Source organism: Pelodiscus sinensis, chromosome 26 (assembly GCF_052426305.1).
Source record: "Pelodiscus sinensis isolate ZL-2025 chromosome 26, ASM5242630v1, whole genome shotgun sequence".
Taxonomy (NCBI): domain Eukaryota; kingdom Metazoa; phylum Chordata; order Testudines; family Trionychidae; genus Pelodiscus; species Pelodiscus sinensis.
In genome coordinates this window covers 3,976,607-3,996,342 of record NC_143077.1, presented here as the reverse complement: position 1 = coordinate 3,996,342, position 19,736 = coordinate 3,976,607, and the positions used below count along the sequence as shown (strand labels likewise).

General features: G+C 54.1%; 1 protein-coding gene across 7 annotated transcripts in view; it reads left to right on the top strand.

The window, feature by feature from the left end:
• The window catches only part of AZIN2 (antizyme inhibitor 2), a 55,777-nt gene extending 38,172 nt beyond the window's left edge, over positions 1 to 17,605 (top strand). For 2 of the 7 annotated variants that reach the window (XM_075908504.2, XM_075908503.2), the window contains exons 2-11: positions 2,713 to 2,827; positions 7,140 to 7,311; positions 8,271 to 8,444; positions 9,768 to 9,940; positions 10,624 to 10,758; positions 12,316 to 12,481; positions 12,646 to 12,808; positions 13,175 to 13,287; positions 15,966 to 16,180; positions 17,221 to 17,514. In XM_075908504.2, coding sequence (XP_075764619.2) covers positions 7,210 to 7,311; positions 8,271 to 8,444; positions 9,768 to 9,940; positions 10,624 to 10,758; positions 12,316 to 12,481; positions 12,646 to 12,808; positions 13,175 to 13,287; positions 15,966 to 16,180; positions 17,221 to 17,365 — 1,386 coding nt within the window. In that variant the 5' untranslated portion in view covers positions 2,713 to 2,827; positions 7,140 to 7,209 and the 3' untranslated portion in view covers positions 17,366 to 17,514. 7 annotated transcript variants of the gene reach the window in all.
• Positions 17,606 to 19,736: the final 2,131 nt, after the last annotated feature.

Here is a 19,736-nt window from a genome sequence, read left to right as displayed (position 1 = left end):
TAAATATCCCGTGCTTGATTTGCATGTTCCCGGCCAGTCGTCATTTTAGAAATTGACTAGCCTGAAGTAACCGCCTGTGTCTACACGTAGCAGTGAAATGGGATTCTGAAATAAAGCCCTAAATCGAATTAGCTGGTAAGCCTCATTGCAGGAGGAATACCAGCTAATTCGATTTAGGGCTTTATTTCGGAATCCTGTTTCACTGCTGTGTGTAGATGCGAACAGTTACTTCGGGTTAGTCAGTTTCTAAAAATGGTGACCAGCTGGGAACATGCAAATCAAGCGCGGGATATTTAAATCCCACGCTTCATTTGCAATTTCGGTCGCCCTCAATATCCGATCTGGGGGCTAGTGTAGACATACCCTAACACATTTATTTGGGCATGAGTTTTTGTGGGCTGGAGCCTACTTTGACAAAGTGAATTCCTGCCCATGAAAACTTATGCCTAAATAAGTTTGTTAGTCTTTAAGGTGCCCCAGGACTGCACATTGTTTTTAATGATCACAGGGTTTTAAAAACTGTAAAAGTGGTGAATATAGCGATTTAAATCGGAAGTTTCACAGTTGTGTAATGGCAGAGGGTCTGGCTCACAGAGGATTTGCGTGGGGGGCATTCTGCGGTACGGTTACCCTGCTGCTCTGCTGCTGGCGGTGGCACTGCCTACAGACCTGGGCAGCTGGAGTGAGGCAGCTGCTGGCCCAGAGCCCAGCTCTGAAGGCGGAGCCACCCACAGCAGCAGTGCAGAAGCAAGGATGGCGTGGTGTGGTATGGTATTGCCACCTTCGCTTCTGCGCTGCTGCCTGCAGAGCTGGGCCCTCCTCAGTCCGCAGCCAGTACGGTCCAGCCACCCAGCTCTGAAGGCAGCACCAAAGGACTAAAGGTGGCATGATATGGTGTTGCCACGCTTCTGAGCTGGGCACCTGGCCAGCAGCCACCATTCTCCAGCTGCCCAGCTCTGAAGTCAGCCCAGAAGTGAGAGTGGCAATGCCACCGCACCCCAGAAATTAGCTTGTGACCCCCCCACCCTGCAACTCCCTTTTGGGTCAGGGCCCAAAACGCTGGTTTCCCTTGTGCAATGGGAAGGGTGTTGGGTAAAAGCCCACGAAAGGCCAGATTTCATAGCCATGAATCTGGTAGGGTCCTAAAGCTTAGAGGACCAGCTTTTTACGTTTGAAAGGTTGGCGGCAGCTAAGAGAGGTCAGCGTCAGGGAGCCGGCAGCACTAAGTGGGCGTAGAGGGACATGGAAGGATCTGTCTCTGTCCTCTAGCTGCATCCCTAACACCTCGGGCCGATGTGACACTAACACAGAGAGGTTTGGTCCCGGCGCAGACTGAACGGATTGCAAAACGCCGACCAAAGCAGGAGCAGAGGAATCAGGCTTGAGGGAGCCTGTCCAGATGGCCTGGGGGCCAAAGGTGCAGGGATGGATGGGGGAACCTTTTGGGAGAGCTGGGTGTTCGGGGAGGAGGACAGTTAAGGTTGCTGGGTGCCCAGTAGTAACAGCAGTAAAAACTGAGGATGGGGAAGGACCGTGCTGCTCTGTGCATGGCCGTGGCCCTGCTTGGTAACCAGCTGGAACTTGCTCTTGGAGCTCCCGCAGCCAGAAACGCCCTTCGGACAGGGAGGGTCGTGTGTTATCCCGAAACACCCGGGAGCTCGTTCCCGGCGCATCCGGGGATTTTTGAGACGCTGCCCCAGGGCTGGGAGGCTCCGAAGACTGGAAGCAATCCGAGCCCAGAGAGATTCCCTCGGCGTCAAGCCACCGAACTCAACAGCATTACAGCACGGGTGCAGTCAGCCCACGGAGCCGCGCCCCTCTAGGATGACTCAAGGCAGCACGTTGTGATTCAAAGAAATACCATGCTGGCGGATGCCCCGGGCTTAAGCTGCAGAAGGCCTTTGTCCCTCCCCCTCCCCCCCCAAGCCCTCCTTGGCCCAGTTCCTCTCCCCCTGGGACTTTCCAGTGACCCCTGCTCCTGCTACTTCTGCACTAGGGCCGGGTGAGCGAGTGGCTTCTTGCCAGAGCTTTGCTGCCTGCCTGCTTGTCAGGCAGTCGGAGAGATCAGCTGACAGCCTGTCAGCAAATCGATAGCTGGGTGCAGAGTGAGCAGAGCCTGGTCCTCGTGCCCCATGGGCAGCCTCCACTCTGCCCCCCAGCAGCCTGGGGCCCGCCCAGCCTCCTGCTTGCAATGGGGATGCCATAGAGAGGGCTTTGTGTCCAGCTCAGCCAATAGGATAGCTGGGTTTGGTTGCCAGGGCCACTCTTGTGAGTCAGAGGTGGGCGGGAGCTGTGGATAGATGGGGTGGCGGAGGCTCCCCAGGAGGGCAGGTTTGGTTGGTGCTGCCTGCATGGTGTAGGCTTGGGAGTGGGGGAGGAGGAACAGCCACCGCAGAAGCCAATTCACTCTCTTGGGAGACCCATGGGCAGAATCCGTTTAAATGCTTTTTAAGGTAACGGAGGAGAGGCCGGTGTCCCGGCAGAGCAGAGGAATCGGTGTGATGGAGGGGTGGGAGGGAGCAGCCCTGGGGCAGCTGGACTGGCTGGGAGGAGGGGGCGATGGGTGCCTTTCTGGGGAGGAGGATGACTAGGGTGCTGAATGCCAGGTGGGAGCAGAGGCATAGGGACGGATAGGCTGGGGACTGCTCTGCTGTCTGCATGCACCTGGCCCCTCTCAATAAGCAGCTGCACCTTGCACTCTTTCCCCTGTAGAGATCTCGGATCCGCAGCAGCACCTGCGCCTCGGGGAGTTGCCAAAGCTCCGAGTTCACCGGAGAGCCCCCCTGGCATTACACCTAGTGCCCCAGGAAGGAGGCTTTGGAACGTGGTAAGGAAAAAAAACCGCATCTGGTAACGGCGGGGGGAGAGAGACAGCGTGTTCCACATGATCGCTTGTATCCAGTGCGGACTGGGCGATCCAGCGCCTGATCATTGGTGTGTTTGGGTGAGGAGAAACCAGAAGGATTCTTGTCCCCTCTCAACTCTCCCTCCCCTGCTGCACAGTTTCCATTATTTCCCCGCCACATGTATTTCCTCGAAAGCCCGAGACGCATGTGGTTTCTGAAACCTGCATGTGGTTTGCCCCTCCATCCTGCGCTCGCCATTTCCCAAGTCAATCTCTGCAAAGGGTGAGAGATGCTGTCCAGTTCTCAGATGCAGAGTCTGGCAATTATTTTGATCACGGGCGATAAGGCTGGCAGTGTTAACCCAAAAGATGAAGGATGGAAAAGGGACCAGAGTTAAAGCTGAGACTAGAAATAGTTCCTGCAAGACTTTGTGGTGTTTTAACATTCTTAGGTTATTGGCTGGAGCTAATTACATGGCAAGAGATCACTACAGCTACCCAGTTCAGCATTCATGTTGGAAAACATCAGATCATCACCTTAACTCTGCCCCTAGGATGCATGCACTATGCCACAGGCAGCTCTCCAGCCGGCGTACATTGGTGTAGTTCCATTGAAGTCAAAGGAGCTACACTGATTAATGCCATTAAAGGGGTCTGGCCTGTCATGTCACGACTGGTTGGCAAACCAGGTAATCTCATACTAAGGTTTTCCGAAGGTACGTGTGCTGCCACATCGTTTTAGTGGCATCCCTTGGTTTGTGCGTGCTTGGGAAACGAGGTCCATGAAACTAATCTCCTGGAAAACGACCCAGAGAATCCCTACTGCAGTGGTCCCCAACCATTAGAGGTTGCCGGGCGCCAGGGGGCGTGGCCGTTCGCCCGCCGGGCGCCAGGGGGCGGGGACACTTGCGCGCCCGGGGGCGGCCCCCCCCATAGCCGCATGCCTAGGGTTGGAGCCCCCCCATAGCCACGCGCCCGGGGCCCCCTCCAAGCACCACGCACCCGGGGCCGGTGCTCTCCCCCCACCAAGCGCCGCGCGCCCGGGGCCGGCGCCCTCTGCAAACGCCGCGTGCCTGGGGCCGGCGTTCCCCCCCCCCCCCAAGCCCCCCGCCCCCCCCCCCCCCCCCCCCAAGCGCCGCGCGCCCAGAGCGCGGGCGGCCAATCCGCGGCGCTCCCGGGGCCGGCACTCACCGTGCGCCACATGCCCGGGTCCAGGCCAGCCCCGAGCACTTGGCGGGTGCACACAAATGGCACCGTGTTGGGGACCATGACCCTACTGCATAACACACGTCAGATTAAGCTCTGTATGCGAGTGTGAGGGAATGTATTTGGCATACAGAGTCAATTTAAGTTTACAGGTAAATTGGCTTTGTCATTAACTTGTTGCCTAAGACTACCTGAGGTAGGTCAGGCTGTTGGCTGCAGATGAAACTATTAAACTGAGTCCCTTGTAGAGGCAAACTTATCCCCTGAAAGGCCTGTCACCTGAGAGATACTGGCCCATTGCCACACTGATTTCATTGTCACTATACAGGAGTAAAACCGAGACACAGAGCTCCCAACATACAGAATGGGAAGCGACTGTCTAGGAAGGAGTCCTGCAGAAAGGGATCTAGTAGTCAAAGTGGACCACAAACTAACTATGAGTCAACAGCGTGACACTGTTGTAAAAAACCCAGACATGATTCTGGGTTGCATGAACAGGAGTGTTGTGAGCAAGACACAAGAAGTCATTCTTCTAGGCAGTCCCCGGGTTACGTACAAGATAGGGACTGTAGGTTTGTTCTTAAGTTGAATTTGTATTTAAGTCAGAACTGGTACATATTATTGTAGGGGAAACTCTAGCCAAACCTTTCTCCAGAGCTCAGTTTTATTCTCCCACACCTCACTTCCCTCAGTCCTTTATTCTCAAGCTAAGGTGTCTGCTGAGAAAAGCCGCTCCACTTCTCCCTGGTCTGCTGGGGGAGGGGGGGGAGCGCTAGCTTCGCGTCTCCCTGGTCTGCTGGGGGGAAGCAGCTAGTGCGGGGTTGCCTCACCCCGTTTGTAAGTAGGGATCCGATGTAAGTCGGACCCATGTAACCCGGGGACTGCCTGTATTGTGTCCAGTTCTGGGTGCCGCATTTCAGGACAGATGTGGAGACACTGGGAAAAAAAATCCAGAGAAGAGCAAAAAAATGATGCAAGGTCTAGAAAACATGACCTGCAAGGGAAGATTGAAAGAACTGGGGTTTGTTTAGTCTGGAAAAGAGAAGACTGAAAGCGGACAAGAGAAGAGTTTTCAAATACCTAAGAAGATGTTACAAGGAGGAGGGAGAAAAATTATTCTCTTCTGAGGATAGGACAAGAAGCAAGGGGCTTAAATTGCAGCAAGGGAGGTTTGGGTTGGTGTAACACAGTGTTTCTCAACCAGTGGTACAAGTACCACTAGGGGTACTAGAGAGAAGTCTGGTGGGTATGTCAACACAACTGAAATTTGGAGAAAACTGAATTTTTGTGTTAAGTTTTACAGCGCTTTATTATTTTTGTACTTTTTACACCCAAAAATTTAATTGCACGCCTGGCTGCAATTAAGTTGTTTAAACAAATGTGTTGCAATGGTAAAAAAAAATTGTGTCTGAAAACTGGAGGTACTTATAATTTTTTTTTTAAAGGGGTACTTTATAAAAAAAAAAGTTGAGAAACAGTTGTGTAACAGTCCGTGACTCACTGGTGTGGCACCTCCTGCTGGTCACACTGGGAATTAGCTCAGGCTTCAGCAAGGTGCCCCCTTGCAGCCAGTGCGTCTCCTGTCCTTGCTCTGTGTTCTCTCCACCGTCTGCCGAGCAGTTCCTTATAAACACAGCTGTCCCAGCAAGCCATCCTCTGATAGGTTCCCCTATGAGCCCTTTCCTCATTGGCTGGGGCATTGTGCGGTCTCCCTCCAACCAGCTTTAACCCCTTCTGGCCAGAGTGGGCCAGCTGCCCAAATACAGTTAGATATTAGGAAAAACTTTCTAACTGTCAGGGTGGTTACGCACTGGAATAAATTGCCTAGGGAGGTTGTGGAATCTCCCTCACTGGAGATATTTAAGAGCAGGTTGGACAGACACCTGTCAGGGATAGTTTAGACGATGCTTGGTCCTGCCGTGAGCACAAGGGACTGGACTTAATGACCTCTTCAGGTCCCTTCCAGTCCTACGATTCTATGTATGTGCCTAAGTATTTTGAGAAATGTGATATTGAATCGAAATGTGATCAAAGCATTAAAGACTCATCTGCTTCATATTTGAGAGTCTGTCTGTCTGTGAGTCTGTCTGTTCAAGAACTCTTCCTAACAGATAAGACCTAGGACCACCAAATTCGGTATGTAGCTTCCTCTTCTTCTAACTTATAGCAAGGCCAGGGTTTGCTTGTGCCAGAAAAATGGGCTGTGCCTGGAATGGGAATGAAGCTTCTCAACAAAGAAAAGAGACACCGAATCACCAGGCAGGTGGAAGGGGCTGGCTGGGGGCACCATCCCCTCCCATCCTGGGCTGCCACAGTGCTGAGCTTCCCACTCCCCAGTTGCCCTTTAGGGAGGGTGGTGGGGGGGACGGGGACCTTAATTAGCCGGGGAACTGCTAATAGGTCATCAAATGTCTGTGCTGAGAGACAAGGCTCTGGGCTTGTTCAAACACGGAACTTCAATTTAACTTAGTTCAACCTAATGCGGTTTTTGGGTGTGAACGCTCATGTTTGTTGAAAACTGGCTTATATCTGTTTAGCTCACGCCTGTCACTGGCACAAGCTAAACTGATATAAACCCTGTTTGATGTTGTATCCGAGTAGAGGCGAGTGAAAATTTTCGCACAAAATACTGTTTTTGCTAAAAAAAAAAATAAGTTCAGGAAACTGAAGAGCTTCATGAATGTCAATTTTCAGCAAATTGTTTCAGTTAAAAAAAAATCCCCCCAAAATCAAAATGTTTAGAATTGTTTGGTTTAAAACGACTTTTTTGCTTCAAAATTCCATCTCACATGAGCAAAAATCAAAACACTTAAAAATGGTCAAAATCCAAACGAAATGTTTTTGTCCCAAAAGGATTCTTCAGCTTTTTGACGTGGCCAGTGAATGTTTAAAAAAAAAATCTGTTACTTGCTCAGAGCCCACATGCAAACGTTGCAGCGGTTTAACTAAATCCATACAAAACGGCATCTTTCGTTACAGCAGTACACGTTTGTGTATAGACCAGGCCGTAAAGTCCAGGATGAGGAAGGTGTCGGTGGAGGGACTCCAAAGAAGTCCATCACTAACGCTTTGCCTTCTTCCGTCACAGTGTGTTGCATACTTAGAAACTACTTCCTACTGAAGGAGGCCTCAGAGCTAGCAATTCTCCTTAGATCTGGATGATGAACGGGTACTTGGACGAATCCGACTTTATGATGGTTGAGGAGGGCTTTACCACCCGAGACCTCCTTGACAACCTCCTCATGGAGGTCTCCCAGACGGTAAGTGGCACTTAGCTTCTACGGGCCCTTCCTTCCCATCCACTGGCCTCCCGTGGAGTCTAACTGTATTTCATGGAGCTCCCCGGCTCACCCTGCCTTCCCACACCCAGCACTACTCTGTCCATAGTATCTCAGGTAGTAGGCAGCTAGGTCCTTCTCCCTCCAGGGCTGGCGTGAGTGTGCACTCAGGGTACGACTAGACTACCGGGTTTTGTCGACAGAAGTTTCGTCGACAGTATCTGTCGACAAAGAGCGTCCAGACACATTGAGTTCTGTCGACAAAGCAAGCTGCTTTGTCGACAAAACCCTGTAGTCTATACGCAACCCTACAGGCAATAACACCTTCTGTCGACAGAACTCTGTCGACAGAAGGCGTTATGCCTCGTAAAATGAGGTATACCAGCGTCGACAAAACTGCTGAGTTCTGTCGACGTTATGTCGACAGAACTCAGCGGTAGTGTAGACGCAGGTATAGTTTTGTCGACAAAAGTCCACTTTTGTCGACAAAACTCAGTAGTCTAGACACACCCTCAGTCTGGCCAGCCATCTCTTTTATACAGCCCTCCTGGACTCTGATTGGCTGCCTCCAGGCCCCTCATGATTGGCCCCCAGCTACAGTCCTCTCCCAGGGCTGTTTTAACCCTTTTTGTGACCACCCTGCGACACTTGGTTGTTGGGTGTCATTAGAAGGCTTCACTGTGTTCAGCAGCCAAAAGTTTGATTCTTAACAAGCCCCTGAATTGGAGGGACCTTGATCATTGGACACTTAGGGCCTGATTCTCCCCTTTCGTGTGCGGGTGTAAATCAGGAGTAAGCCCACTGGCGTCACTGGTTTGAGTGGAAAATCAGGCTCTTCCTTTCGGGCATCGGGCCTTTGCTGCTCCACTCGGAAGATTCTCTGCTCCTCCTTTGGGGGAGGAAGGGAGGCGCAGCTGCCAGCTCCAGTCTCTTCCCTCTAGACCAGCAAAGGGGCCTTCTTTGTGGCGGACCTGGGGGATGTTGTGAAGAAACACCTGCGCTTCCTGAAGGCCTTGCCCCACGTCAAGCCGTTCTACGCGGTGAAGTGCAACGGCAGCAGAGGAGTGGTGCGGACGCTGGCCGAGCTGGGGGCAGGGTTTGACTGTGCTAGCAAGGTAGGAAGAAGAACTCGAGAGCCCCACCTCCTTGGGGTGCTGTAGCTAGATCTGTCCCCCGGACGGTGGGGCGGGAACCAGCCACGCCAAGCTATGAGAGCACAAATATTAAACCCGATGGCAGTCTCCACAACGTGTCAGGGACTTCCCAGGCTGCATTTCCACGGGGGAGTCTCCCCCTTCTGGCAAAAGAGAAATGGTGCATCTCGGAAAATGGGCTTCCAACACGATCAGTCCCTTCGCTCCCATGTCTGGGTTTCCCATGTTTCCTGGAGAGCAGGCTCCATCAGGGGGCTGGTTTTTCTGGGGCGTGCTGCCCCACTGCACTCTGAGGCGGTTCGGGGCGGAGTTAAGAGCTCCTTCCTGTGTCCTTTAACCATAGCCTGGTTGCTGAGGGTGGCTCAACGCAAGGCTACTGCTGTCTGTGTGAGTCAGGGGAACACGTTGCTAAGGTGACATGTATTTATAGGTCTTGAGAACAAAGCTTCAGGGGAAACAGGCAGACCCCCGAGGCCAGGCCAGTGAATGCGCTAAAGACAGCCGGGGAGGAGATGCTTATGCCTCCCTGCTCACACCATGGGAAGCGGTTTGGCCTAATGCCGGGGGCGGGGAGGGGGGAACCTTTTTTGGGTCAGGAGCTGCTGACCCACAGAAGAATCAGTTGGGGGCCACACACAAGTGAGATGCAAAAAACAAAAACAAACAACCCCCCCAACCAAAAACACCAAACCTCTCACTAATGTGGCCCCCAACTAAGGAGAAAGACCCTCCCCACACTCCCCTCACACACCAGAGCCTGGGGAAGCCCAACCTGGTGGCTTTTGTGTGCTCCAGCCCCATTGCGAGGTGGAGGGGCAGGGGGCTGGAGAGCCAGCACAGGCTCCCCAATGCTGGGGGGGAACCCTGCACCTCGGGGGTCAGATCCAGGCAAGTTGGGGGCCACATCCGGCCTCCAGGCCTTAGGTTCTCCACCCCTGGCCTAATGGATAAGGGCTGGGGGGCAGTGTTTTTATTACATCTCTTGTCACCTGGTCCAGCCAGCTCGTCTCCTGCCCTTACAGACCGTCCTTGGTCTTGTGTTTCTAGTGATGTGTTTACTGCTGAGTCCACCATGACCCTGATGGGCAAACCCACCTTTCTTCATCTGTCTGCTCCCCAGCAGAATCCCAGGCCTGAATGCTGATGAGTTGATGAATCCACAACGTGCTTTAGAATGCCCCAGGACTGGAGCTCTTGGGTCCATAAGAACTTGCGTCCTGCCACACGGAGTCCCCCGGGGGCTGATCCGTACACCCTGCTAATGCTCTTTCTCTGCCCTTGCAGGCGGAGATGGCGCTAGTCCAGAGCATCGGCGTCCCACCTGCCAAGATTATCTACACCAACCCCTGCAAACAGATCTCGCAGATCAGATACGCAGCCAGTCACGGGGTGCAGCTGATGGCCTTCGACAATGAAGTGGAGCTCGGGAAGGTGGCAAGGAGCCACCCACGTGCCAGGTGTGTATACAAACCAGCCGTGGGCAACCGAGGCTAGCGAGTGGGCCGCAGGAGCGACCCTCCTTCCTCTCAGCAGCTCACGAGGGTGTCGTAACCAAAAGGGGTATTTTGTAACTGCACGTGCGCACCTAGAACTTGCGGGCTGGGCTGACTGCGCCATAGCAGCGCTGGGATTGGATGCAGGGGGAGCACCCAGCTATCACAAGTCTGTGTTGTGTGCAATCCGCACCCCCTTCACTTCACCTGTCTTGGTTTTACACTTCAGTAAAAGTGTCGCTTTAGTAATACCAGTAGGAGAAAACCTATGCGGACAGACAGCAGTGGAACCTGGCAACTCTGTGCATGGGCAGCGGGAAACAGCCTCTCTTGTGGGCCACACGCAGAACCCCAGTGGGCCGCATGCAGCCCTCACGCCGCAGGGTGCCCGCCACTGATCCAAACTCTGGGTATGGAAGAAGGATACTGTTGAGGCTGGGAAAAGAGACGGGTCGAAGGCCGGTCTCTAAGTCTCATCCAGAGGATCAGTTGTGGCCAGGGCCTCCGTGTATTTTCATAGCACGTTCATGTTCCGTGCACGAGGGCTTCCGTAAAGAGCTGGAGCGATCGTGTCCCATGGCCTGCCTGGTAACGGGAGTGGGAGACAAAGATCTGGGACACCGACCTGGTGTAACTTCATTCCACAGGATGGTTCTGTGCATCGCCACGGACAGCTCCAGACCCTCTGCCAGTCTGAGCGTCAAGTTTGGGGCCCCCCTTAAGTCCTGCAGACGCCTGCTGGAAATGGCAAAGGAGATGAATGTGGAGATCGTTGGCGTCAGGTACAGGGTGGCACCCACATACCATGAAGCCCAGTTCTCCCTAACCTGAGAGACATAAGCACAGACCCTGCACCCTAACTTTACTTGCACTGCACTGTGTGGATCTGGGAGGGCCTGTCTGATCCCCCAACCCTGGACAAATCAGTCGTATTGATTCTCTGGAGGGATTTCGCCTCTATTTCTGGTCACAAATAGCCCAGAAAAAGGCAGCAGAATTCCACATTAATTATCACACTCTTCCCTCCCTGCTTTCCTCAGCCAAGGATTCCTGGCTACAGGGTTTTTTGCAAATTGCAAGTGTTGAAGTTCAAACTGTTGGTTGGGTCTCCAAGTCACATGGTATCGTTTCTGTTCCTTCATTGGTGGACTTGGGGAACTAGCCAATAACCAAGCCAATTTTGCAGTGAGTATAAAACAGAAAATTTGCACTCGGGGATTTTGGTTTCATAACTAAAACTATTTCAAGCTAAATTGTGACCATGAAACGCAAGAAGATAAGGAAGGGGTCATGGGTGTGTGAGCAAAATTAGTTCGATCTATCACAAGAGTGAGCCTCTGTAAGGCCTTTTCTTCCTATGGATTTAAGGCTGATATCTTTCAAAGGATTCTAGGGGAGTTAGAAGGATCACTTCCTATTGAAAGTCATTGCAAATAGAGACCTAACATCCTGGAATTCCCAGCCTAGATATATAGGGCCTTGCTGGCAGGTCCGGTTTAAGGAGGGGGGCTAGCCGGGCAGCTGCCCGGGGAGCCAACCTATGGGGGCGCCTGACAGCAGCTGTAAGGGGTGCCGCATGCCTGGCCCCCCTTAGAGCTGCCATCAGGCGCCGCACGTCTGATTGCAGCTGTAAGGTGCGCAGCGCGCTGGGGGGCAGGGCCATGTATGCGCCGTGCACCTGGGGAGCTGCACGTGCGTCGCGCGCCCGCTGCCTGGGGCGCAGGAATGGCTCAAGCCGGCCCTGCTTGCTGGAGTCACTTTCTGTGCGTTCACTGCAGCCTGCCTAGGAGAAGTCACACACACCGCGCTCTCCTCTGGAGGCTTTATTGTTGTTTTTCTTTAGTCTGAAAGGTTACTCTGAGGCTTTGCCTACACTACAAGGTTTTTGCGGCAGAGAGTATGCTAATGACGGACTCATTAGCATGAGTTGTGATGTCATTAGCATATTTTCTGCCGATGGTTTTTGCGCAAAAAGAAGCAGTGTAGCCACTTCCGTTTTGTGCAGAAAAACCCTTTGGCGCAAGATCCTTATGCCTCTCCCAGAGGATATTGGAAAAAAGGGTTTTTGTGCAAAAGGCATCGGTAGAAAATATGCTAATGACATCGCGACTCATGCTAATGAGTCCATCATTAGCATATTCTCTGCCACAAAAACCTTGTAGTGTAGGCAAAGCCTGACTGTAAATCTCTCTCCTCTCCATGTTCGGGCCGTGCATAACTCTCCTACGATGATCTGAATAACATTTTGCACTCGTTTCCCTGCTCTCAGCCCTCGGGGGTTAGAAGAAACCGGGAGACGGGGCTGACCCCCGACTAAATTACCGATTCTTCCCCCTTAGTTTTCATGTCGGCGGTGGCGGCATTGACCCTCAAGCCTTCACTCGGTCCATAGCAGATGCTCGGCTGGTATTTGAAATGGGTGCAGAACTGGGCTACAAGCTGTGCTTATTAGACATTGGAGGTGGATTCCCTGGCACCGAGAATTCCAGCGTGCGGTTTGAAGAGGTACAGAAATGTTAAGCTGCTCTCTTTAGGCAGAGACGGTAGATGGGAGGGAGTCCTAGCTACTGTTGAGTCTCTGGCCTTTATTTTGAAGGGGTGGTTAACTAATACATGTTGGAATAAATGTTTGAGGTTTCTTTTTTTTCCCCTTCCCTTCTATCCATCAGATTGCAGTCACCATAAACTCCGCCTTGGACTTATATTTCCCAGAAGGCTGTGGGGTGGAGATCATTGCCAAACCAGGACGTTACTACGTAGCTTCTGCCTTTACCTTGGCGGTCACTGTTATTAGCAAGCAGGAGGTTCCCTGGGATCTGCTGAGCTCAGATGGTAGGTTGGGCAGGTGGGCGCTGATGCTGTACCAGGTTGCTGGGATGGGTAACTGAGCTGGGGGCAAAAGCTTTTTGCTAGCGAGTTGAGAGCAAACCAGAGCAGAACTGCTCAGGGGCTTAGCACTTGCTAGTCCCAACTGGACCCGTTTTGACCCTGGAGGGCTGTAGAGACCGGCAGAAACGGGAGGGAGTTCATTCGGGCCTCAGTTCTCGCTATCTGTTGCCCTCAGCCATGCCGGTGTCTGGTCACCCCTCAAAAGCCACGTCAGGCCGACAAATGGGACATCCGTGGCCAGGCCCCATAAGTCAACGTCATAAGCTTGACACACAACGTGACCCTTCCCTGCTCTCTCCCATCCCCCAGACGAAGAGCCCAGCCGCAAGAAGAGCTTCCTCTATTACATTAACGATGGTCTCTACGGCTCCTTCAGCTGCATTTTCTTTGATCACACCTGCCCTACGCCCGTCCTGCACAAGGTAAGGAGGGCTGTCCTGGGGCAGCTTTCAGGTGCAACCTGAGAGGGAGCCCGAGTCAGTGTCTCTCCCAGCCAGGGGGAGAAGGAAATAACTTAGCACTCTGTGGAAGGCCTGATCCAGGCCTGCGGTTGGTGCCTTTCCTTTGGGACACACTCCCCCACGCTCTGATTGTAGCCGAAAGCCCCTGCCCAGGGCGTGGAGGAAGATCTCTGGGGTTTCTTCGCTTGCATATCGGAGCTCGTGGAGACCCCCGGCTGTAGCTCCCTTCACTGCCGCCCTGCCTGTCTGTCTTCACTGGAGAGCAACTGAGGCACGATCTGGGTGATGCTCCCTGGTGCCCACCATGGCCTGAGTCTCCCTCTCTTCCATGTGCATCCTGCTCTGAGCTGGAGCTCAGCCGGGGCGGCAGGTGTAAAGGCACTGCCTTGCCAAACCACCAGCCTGGCCTCACCCGTCCCCTACCCCCAGACTGCCTACCATGCTCCCGCAGAGGCTGGAGCTACGTGTCCCGGCAGGTGGGGGGCCCTTGGCTCTAGTGGGGGGCAGGGCTAGGGGCAGAGCTGGGGGCTTGCCCATGAGTTTCGCCTGTTCGTGACCCCGGGGAGATCAGAGCTGGAGCTGTTCCCTGCCCAGGATCCCGCTTTGTCCGTTAATTGATTAAACGGGATTTTGCATCCCTAGTGGGGGTGTACAGCCAGCTCGATCCAGGTCCATTTGGGTGCCTCTATGTGGGCTTAGTCACCTCGGACAGCACTAGAGGCCCACCCCGTGTCTGTCTGCTCCTGAGGAATGGAGGAAAGGGACAAGCACAAGTGACAGACAGAGCTTTCCACGATGTGTCTAACAACTGAGGATTAAACCAGAATCCCATTAAACCAAACCGGTCGTCACAGACCAATTCATTCTTGCTTTTCACTCCGGGAGACAATCCAGCCAGGTCGAGTTCCATTTCTGTTCCTTTACTCCCTTCTTTCTGCTGCTTAGGCACCAGCGCTGCCTTGTCCGGAGAGGTTAAAATCCCAACAACTGCTCTCTCCCCGCTCTCTTTTATCTCTTAAGGCTGTTAAAGGACTAATATTTTCTTCTGTAAAACTCCCTTTTTGCAGTGTGCATTTTGGGTCTGCCCTAGTCGATGGCTAGACGGCTCAAGCTGGATTCGTTTTCCATGGAGTTACTCCAGTTTTGGGTCAAGATCCTCAGCTAGTGTAAATCCACATTAGAGAGGTTAAAAAAAAATCTATAAACCAGGATTTGTCATGGTGACATAGTTACTATCGGTTACATGGTTAACGGTATTACCTGGGGCTGGGTGGAACTAGGGAGGGAAGGATAGTGCGGGGGTGTCTCTGTGGTTCCTGGGGAGCTGGCTGCCCTGAGAGTGGGGCTAGCAGAGCCTGCAGCATGGATCAGCATCAGGCTCCCCGGAAGCAGAGCTGGGAGCCGGTGTGCCCTGGGAGCCTGCCAGATGGACTGCAGTCAGAGCCAGCAGCTGGGAGCCGGCACATGGCAGGAGCCTGCTGGCTGTACTGAAGAGCCCACAGTGCAGGACAGCCTGCTCCCCAGGAGTGGGGCTGGCAGCAGGGAGCCAGCACGATCCGCCTGCTCCCTGGGAGTGGGGCTGGCAGCAGAGAGCCAGCACGATCCGCCTGCTCCCCGGGAGTGGGGCTGGCAGCAGGGAGCCAGCACGAGCCGCCTGCTCCCCGGGAGTGGGGCTGGCAGCAGAGAGCCAGCACGATCCGCCTGCTCCACGGGAGTGGGGCTGGCAGCAGAAAGCCAGCACGATCCGCCTGCTCCCCGGGAGTGGGGCTGGCAGCAGAGAGCCAGCACGATCCGCCTGCTCCCCGGGAGTGGGGCTGGCAGCAGAGAGCCAGCACGAGCCGCCTGCTCCCCGGGAGTGGGGCTGGCAGCAGAGAGCCAGCATGAGCCACCTGCTCCACGGGAGTGGGGCTGGCAGCAGAGAGCCAGCACGATCCGCCTGCTCCCCGGGAGTGGGGCTGGCAGCAGAGAGCCAGCACGATCCGCCTGCTCCACGGGAGTGGGGCTGGCAGCAGAAAGCCAGCACGATCCGCCTGCTCCCCGGGAGTGGGGCTGGCAGCAGAGAGCCAGCACGATCCGCCTGCTCCCCGGGAGTGGGGCTGGCAGCAGGGAGCCAGCATGAGCCACCTGCTCCCCGGGAGTGGGGCTGGCAGCAGGGAGCCAGCACGATCCGCCTGCTCCACGGGAGTGGGGCTGGCAGCAGAGAGCCAGCACGATCTGCCTGCTCCACGGGAGTGGGGCTGGCAGCAGAGAGCCAGCACGATCCGCCTGCTCCCCGGGAGTGGGGCTGGCAGCAGGGAGCCAGCATGAGCCACCTGCTCCCCGGGAGTGGGGCTGGCAGCAGGGAGCCAGCACGAGCCGCCTGCTCCCCGGGAGTGGGGCTGGCAGCAGGGAGCCAGCACATGCCTTCAGAGCCTGCAACGCAGGGCAGCTGGTGCCCTGGAAGCGGGCAGAGTTTAACTGGTAACAGCTTCCCAGTTAACCAGTTAACTGGTTAAACTCTACATAGCTCCATTGTAAATCCATTGGTGCTAGAGGAGAAGTGTTGATTTAAGGCGGCTGAGGATCAGATCTTTAATCTGATTATGTAATTGACTATCCTGGTCTCCTGTGATCTCCATCTCCTTTACCCGCCACTGCAGAAACCCTGCCCAGATCCCCCCTTGTTCAGCAGCAGCCTCTGGGGTCCTTCCTGCGACGGGCAGGACCGCATTGCCGATGGCTTGGAGCTGCCGGAACTGCAGGTTGGCGACTGGCTGACGTTTGAGAACATGGGGGCCTACTCCATAGCAGCCGCGTCCTCGTTCAATGGATACCAGCAGCCACAGATCAGCTACGCCATGTCCCGGGTGGCCTGGTGAGAGAACTTCCAGGGAAAGGAGGGGAAGAAATCGGAGCTGGTGACTAGTTGCCTTGGGAGCCAGACTGGGGCGGTGTTGTGGGCTTTGAAGGAAAAGGGCCACTTTTCGAAGCAGGCCCACCAACAGCAGTTCTTGGCCACAGGCATGGGTGGTTGGTGAAGGTAGGGCAGGGGAAGGCAAGTGTCCAGTCCCGCCCCTTCTGCTGAGGCCCCGCCCCTTCTGCGGAGGCCCCGCCCCTTCTGCGGAGGCCACGCCCCTTCTGCTGAAGCCCTGCCCCCACCATGGGGAGGCGGGGCAGCACTCTGCGCACGCGTCCCCCTCCCCATGGGAAGGGGAGGAGGGAGGGCGGGCAGGCGATCTGGGGGCGGAGTGAGGGCGGGGCCAGGCTGGCGGTTTGAGAAGGCAGAGCCTACCCCTGCCTAGCACCCGCCCCCATGGCCCAAGGGCAGAAATCAGTGGGACCCCCGCCCACCTCCCTTAGTCAGGGCCACAACCCCCCTCCTTGCCCTGCCAGAAATGCCCTTGGCTAGCCAGCCCGATGCCCCATCTGCTGGGATGAGCCACAGCCCTGTCCTTTCCCTCCTCTCCCTTCCCTGGACCCAGCCTGCCTGCTCTAGGGAAAATCACAGCAGCGGCTCTTGATTCCAAGATGCTTTTGATATGCCCCATGCAGGAGCCGGGGGCAGCAATCCAGCCCCAGAACCTGCGCAGGAAATATCAAAAGTGTCTTTGAATCAAGAGACGCTTTCCTGCAGAGCGGCTGCGGCTGGAGCCCTGGGCTCTCTTAAATTGCTCCATTTGCCCCCCGCCGTCGGCGGGCCTCCCGGGAAGTTTAGGGTTAAACCCTGGCCCAATGGCAAATTTCCACTGACTTCCATACAGCTGTGATTTCACTCTACCTATCCCAAGACTGTCTAGACCTGAGCCAGCTTGTCTTGGGAGAGCCGGGTCTGGGGTCCGGCGGCGCATCCGACAGACGTCCCTGCTGGGTTTCAAACGGGCTCGAGAAAGGCTGGTTTGTTTTTCTTGCTTACAGGGAAGCTCTCCAGCTGCTTCCGGGGAAGCTGGCGCAGCCTGAAGAGGAGGACCGAGTGAGGGTGTGTACCCCTCTCTCCTGTGGCTGGGAGATCGCCGATATCTTGTGCATCACCCCCGTATTCGCTCCAGCTAGGATCACGTGAGAAGCACCAGTAATGACAGGGGCAGATCCTTCCCCCGGGGGACTCTTGCATCCGCTCCTCATGCCCTCCCAGAATTCTGCCCCGCAGTAGGACCCGTTTTACATTCACTGTGGGTTTTTAAGTATGCAACATAAACCGTTCCTCCTGCCTGTGTGGTGTTGCCTGCTGTGTGCCATCGTGAAGGGCAGAGCGTTAGCTTTGTGGGTGATTGGATGCCGATTGGGTTTACATTATTTTTGTAAGGGATTCGAATAAATTTGTTTTTAATAAATAACCAGGTGGGTTTTCCTTCCCTTCCTGCTAAGGGGAGGTTTGCAGGGCACAGCCAGCCGGTCTCTAAGCCCTTGTCTACTGTAGGTCGTGAAGCTAAGTTACACATCTTCAGCTACATGAATAACGTAGCTGCGTAAAAACAACGAGCGGTCCCGGGGCACCTTCGCCCACTTCCTCAGATGAGCTGGAAGCTGGACTGGAAATAATAGGAACCCAGAATGTATAACAGAAGAGGAAGGGGGGGAAATTACTGGTTGATAGTAAGGCCAGTGCTAATCAGGCTAATTGAGTGGGCTGGCAGTGCCCTGTACTTAGCCTTTGATGCAAATGAGGTGTTAAATGCATGGAAAGTTGGCTTTATAATGCGACACCCAGTTGATGTCTTTGTTCAAGCCCAGGGAAACAGGGTCACATTTGCATACGAAGGTCAATTCCACACTCGCTCACTGCAGTTAGCTTGTGAAATGACTTTGCAGAACAATGGCTGCTTTTAAATTAATTACCATGGACGAGCGCCCAGGCAGGTTAAAATGTTCCCTTCCAGGTTTATGTGTTGCCACTTACCATATCTGATTTGTGTTCATTTGCCCTTGGCCGTACAGACTGCTGGGTTTGGCCAGTATCCATGGTGGAGGGGCACTGCCGGCACTCGATGGCCTGCATCACAGTAGCATGCGCTGAGTAAGTTGACAGCTGATGCTCTCCTGTGGACTCCGCCTCCTCTTCTTGTTTTGGTGGAGTCCCGGGGAGAGCGCTTAGCGACAAATTGACCTCCTCACTGGGTCAATCGCGGCCTGTCAATCCCGTAGGTAGTGAAGACATGCCTTAAGACAGTGTGTCCTCCAGACACGTACAAGCTAGAGAGGGAACAAATTATAGTGATTGTGAGAGAAGCAGGGCATTTGATGCTCCTCTTGCACCATCTACTGGTAGACTATAGGCCAGCGCAAATGCCTGCCCAGTGCCAAAGCCTATCCCACTTCTGCTTGTAAACTTTTATCTAGGCAATGGTTAAAAACCCCTCAGCACAAAGCCCTGAGCCAGCATGAGTCAGGCACGGTGGGCTATGAAATATCCCTAAAGAAACGTTTGTTCTCATGGGGGAAGTAACTCCAGGGTTAACGATTAGGGATTAAAACCAACCATTGATCCATCTTGGGCCGCTGCCTGTCTCTTAGGCAAATTTTCAGAAAAGCTAAGCTGCCATCAAGGTCCCTAGCCGGACAACAGGACAAGCTGGATGCTGCACTGTTCTAAAAACCTGGGCCTTGGTGTTCTTGCCATGCCGTGGCCTGGCTCAGACCCACGCTCACTTGTTGGTTGTGTATGTGGCAGCCAGGCATCCCTAGTGTGGGTGTCCGGACGGGCCTCCTGCCCTGACAGTGATGCTGACCGGTCAGCTGCATAGTTGGCCCCTCTGTGAATCGTGTTGGTCTGCACAAGTAGCTAGCACAGCAGGCTCTGAGAGAGCGCCCCCAAAACCACAGAATCAGATAAGGATCAAAAGCACCAGGCCAGGTTTACTGTGTAGACAAAGCACGGTCCTAGTTTCCCCAGACTGGATGTCAGCAGTCAGGCTAACACGTTACGAGGAGGAGGGAGAAAAATCGTTCTTGACCTCTGAGGACAGGACAAGAAGCAAATGGGCTTAAATTGCAGCAAGGGAGGTTTAGGTTGGACATTAGGAAGAACTTCCCAACTGTCAGGGTGGTGAAACACTGGAATAAATTGCCCAGGGAGGTTGTGGAATCCACATCTGTGGAGATATTTAAGAGCAGGTTAGATAGGCATCTCTCAGGGATGATGGTGCTTGGTCCTGCCGTGAGGCAGGGGACTGGACTTGATGACCTCTCAAGGTCCCTTTTAGTTCTAGTGTTCTCTGACTCTATGTACGCTCGTTACAATGGACAACTTAGTCAGTGATAAGGGCTTCGCCACTGCCCCCATGGTCGGACCAAGACAACTCCCTTGGGGTACATTTTTATAAACAGGTACAGACAAGTTGCATGTCACTCCTGATGTATTAGGTTGCCACCCCCTGATGTCACCTAGTTATCACCCATCACCTTGTACATGGGGGTTTGCTCACTAGCTATCA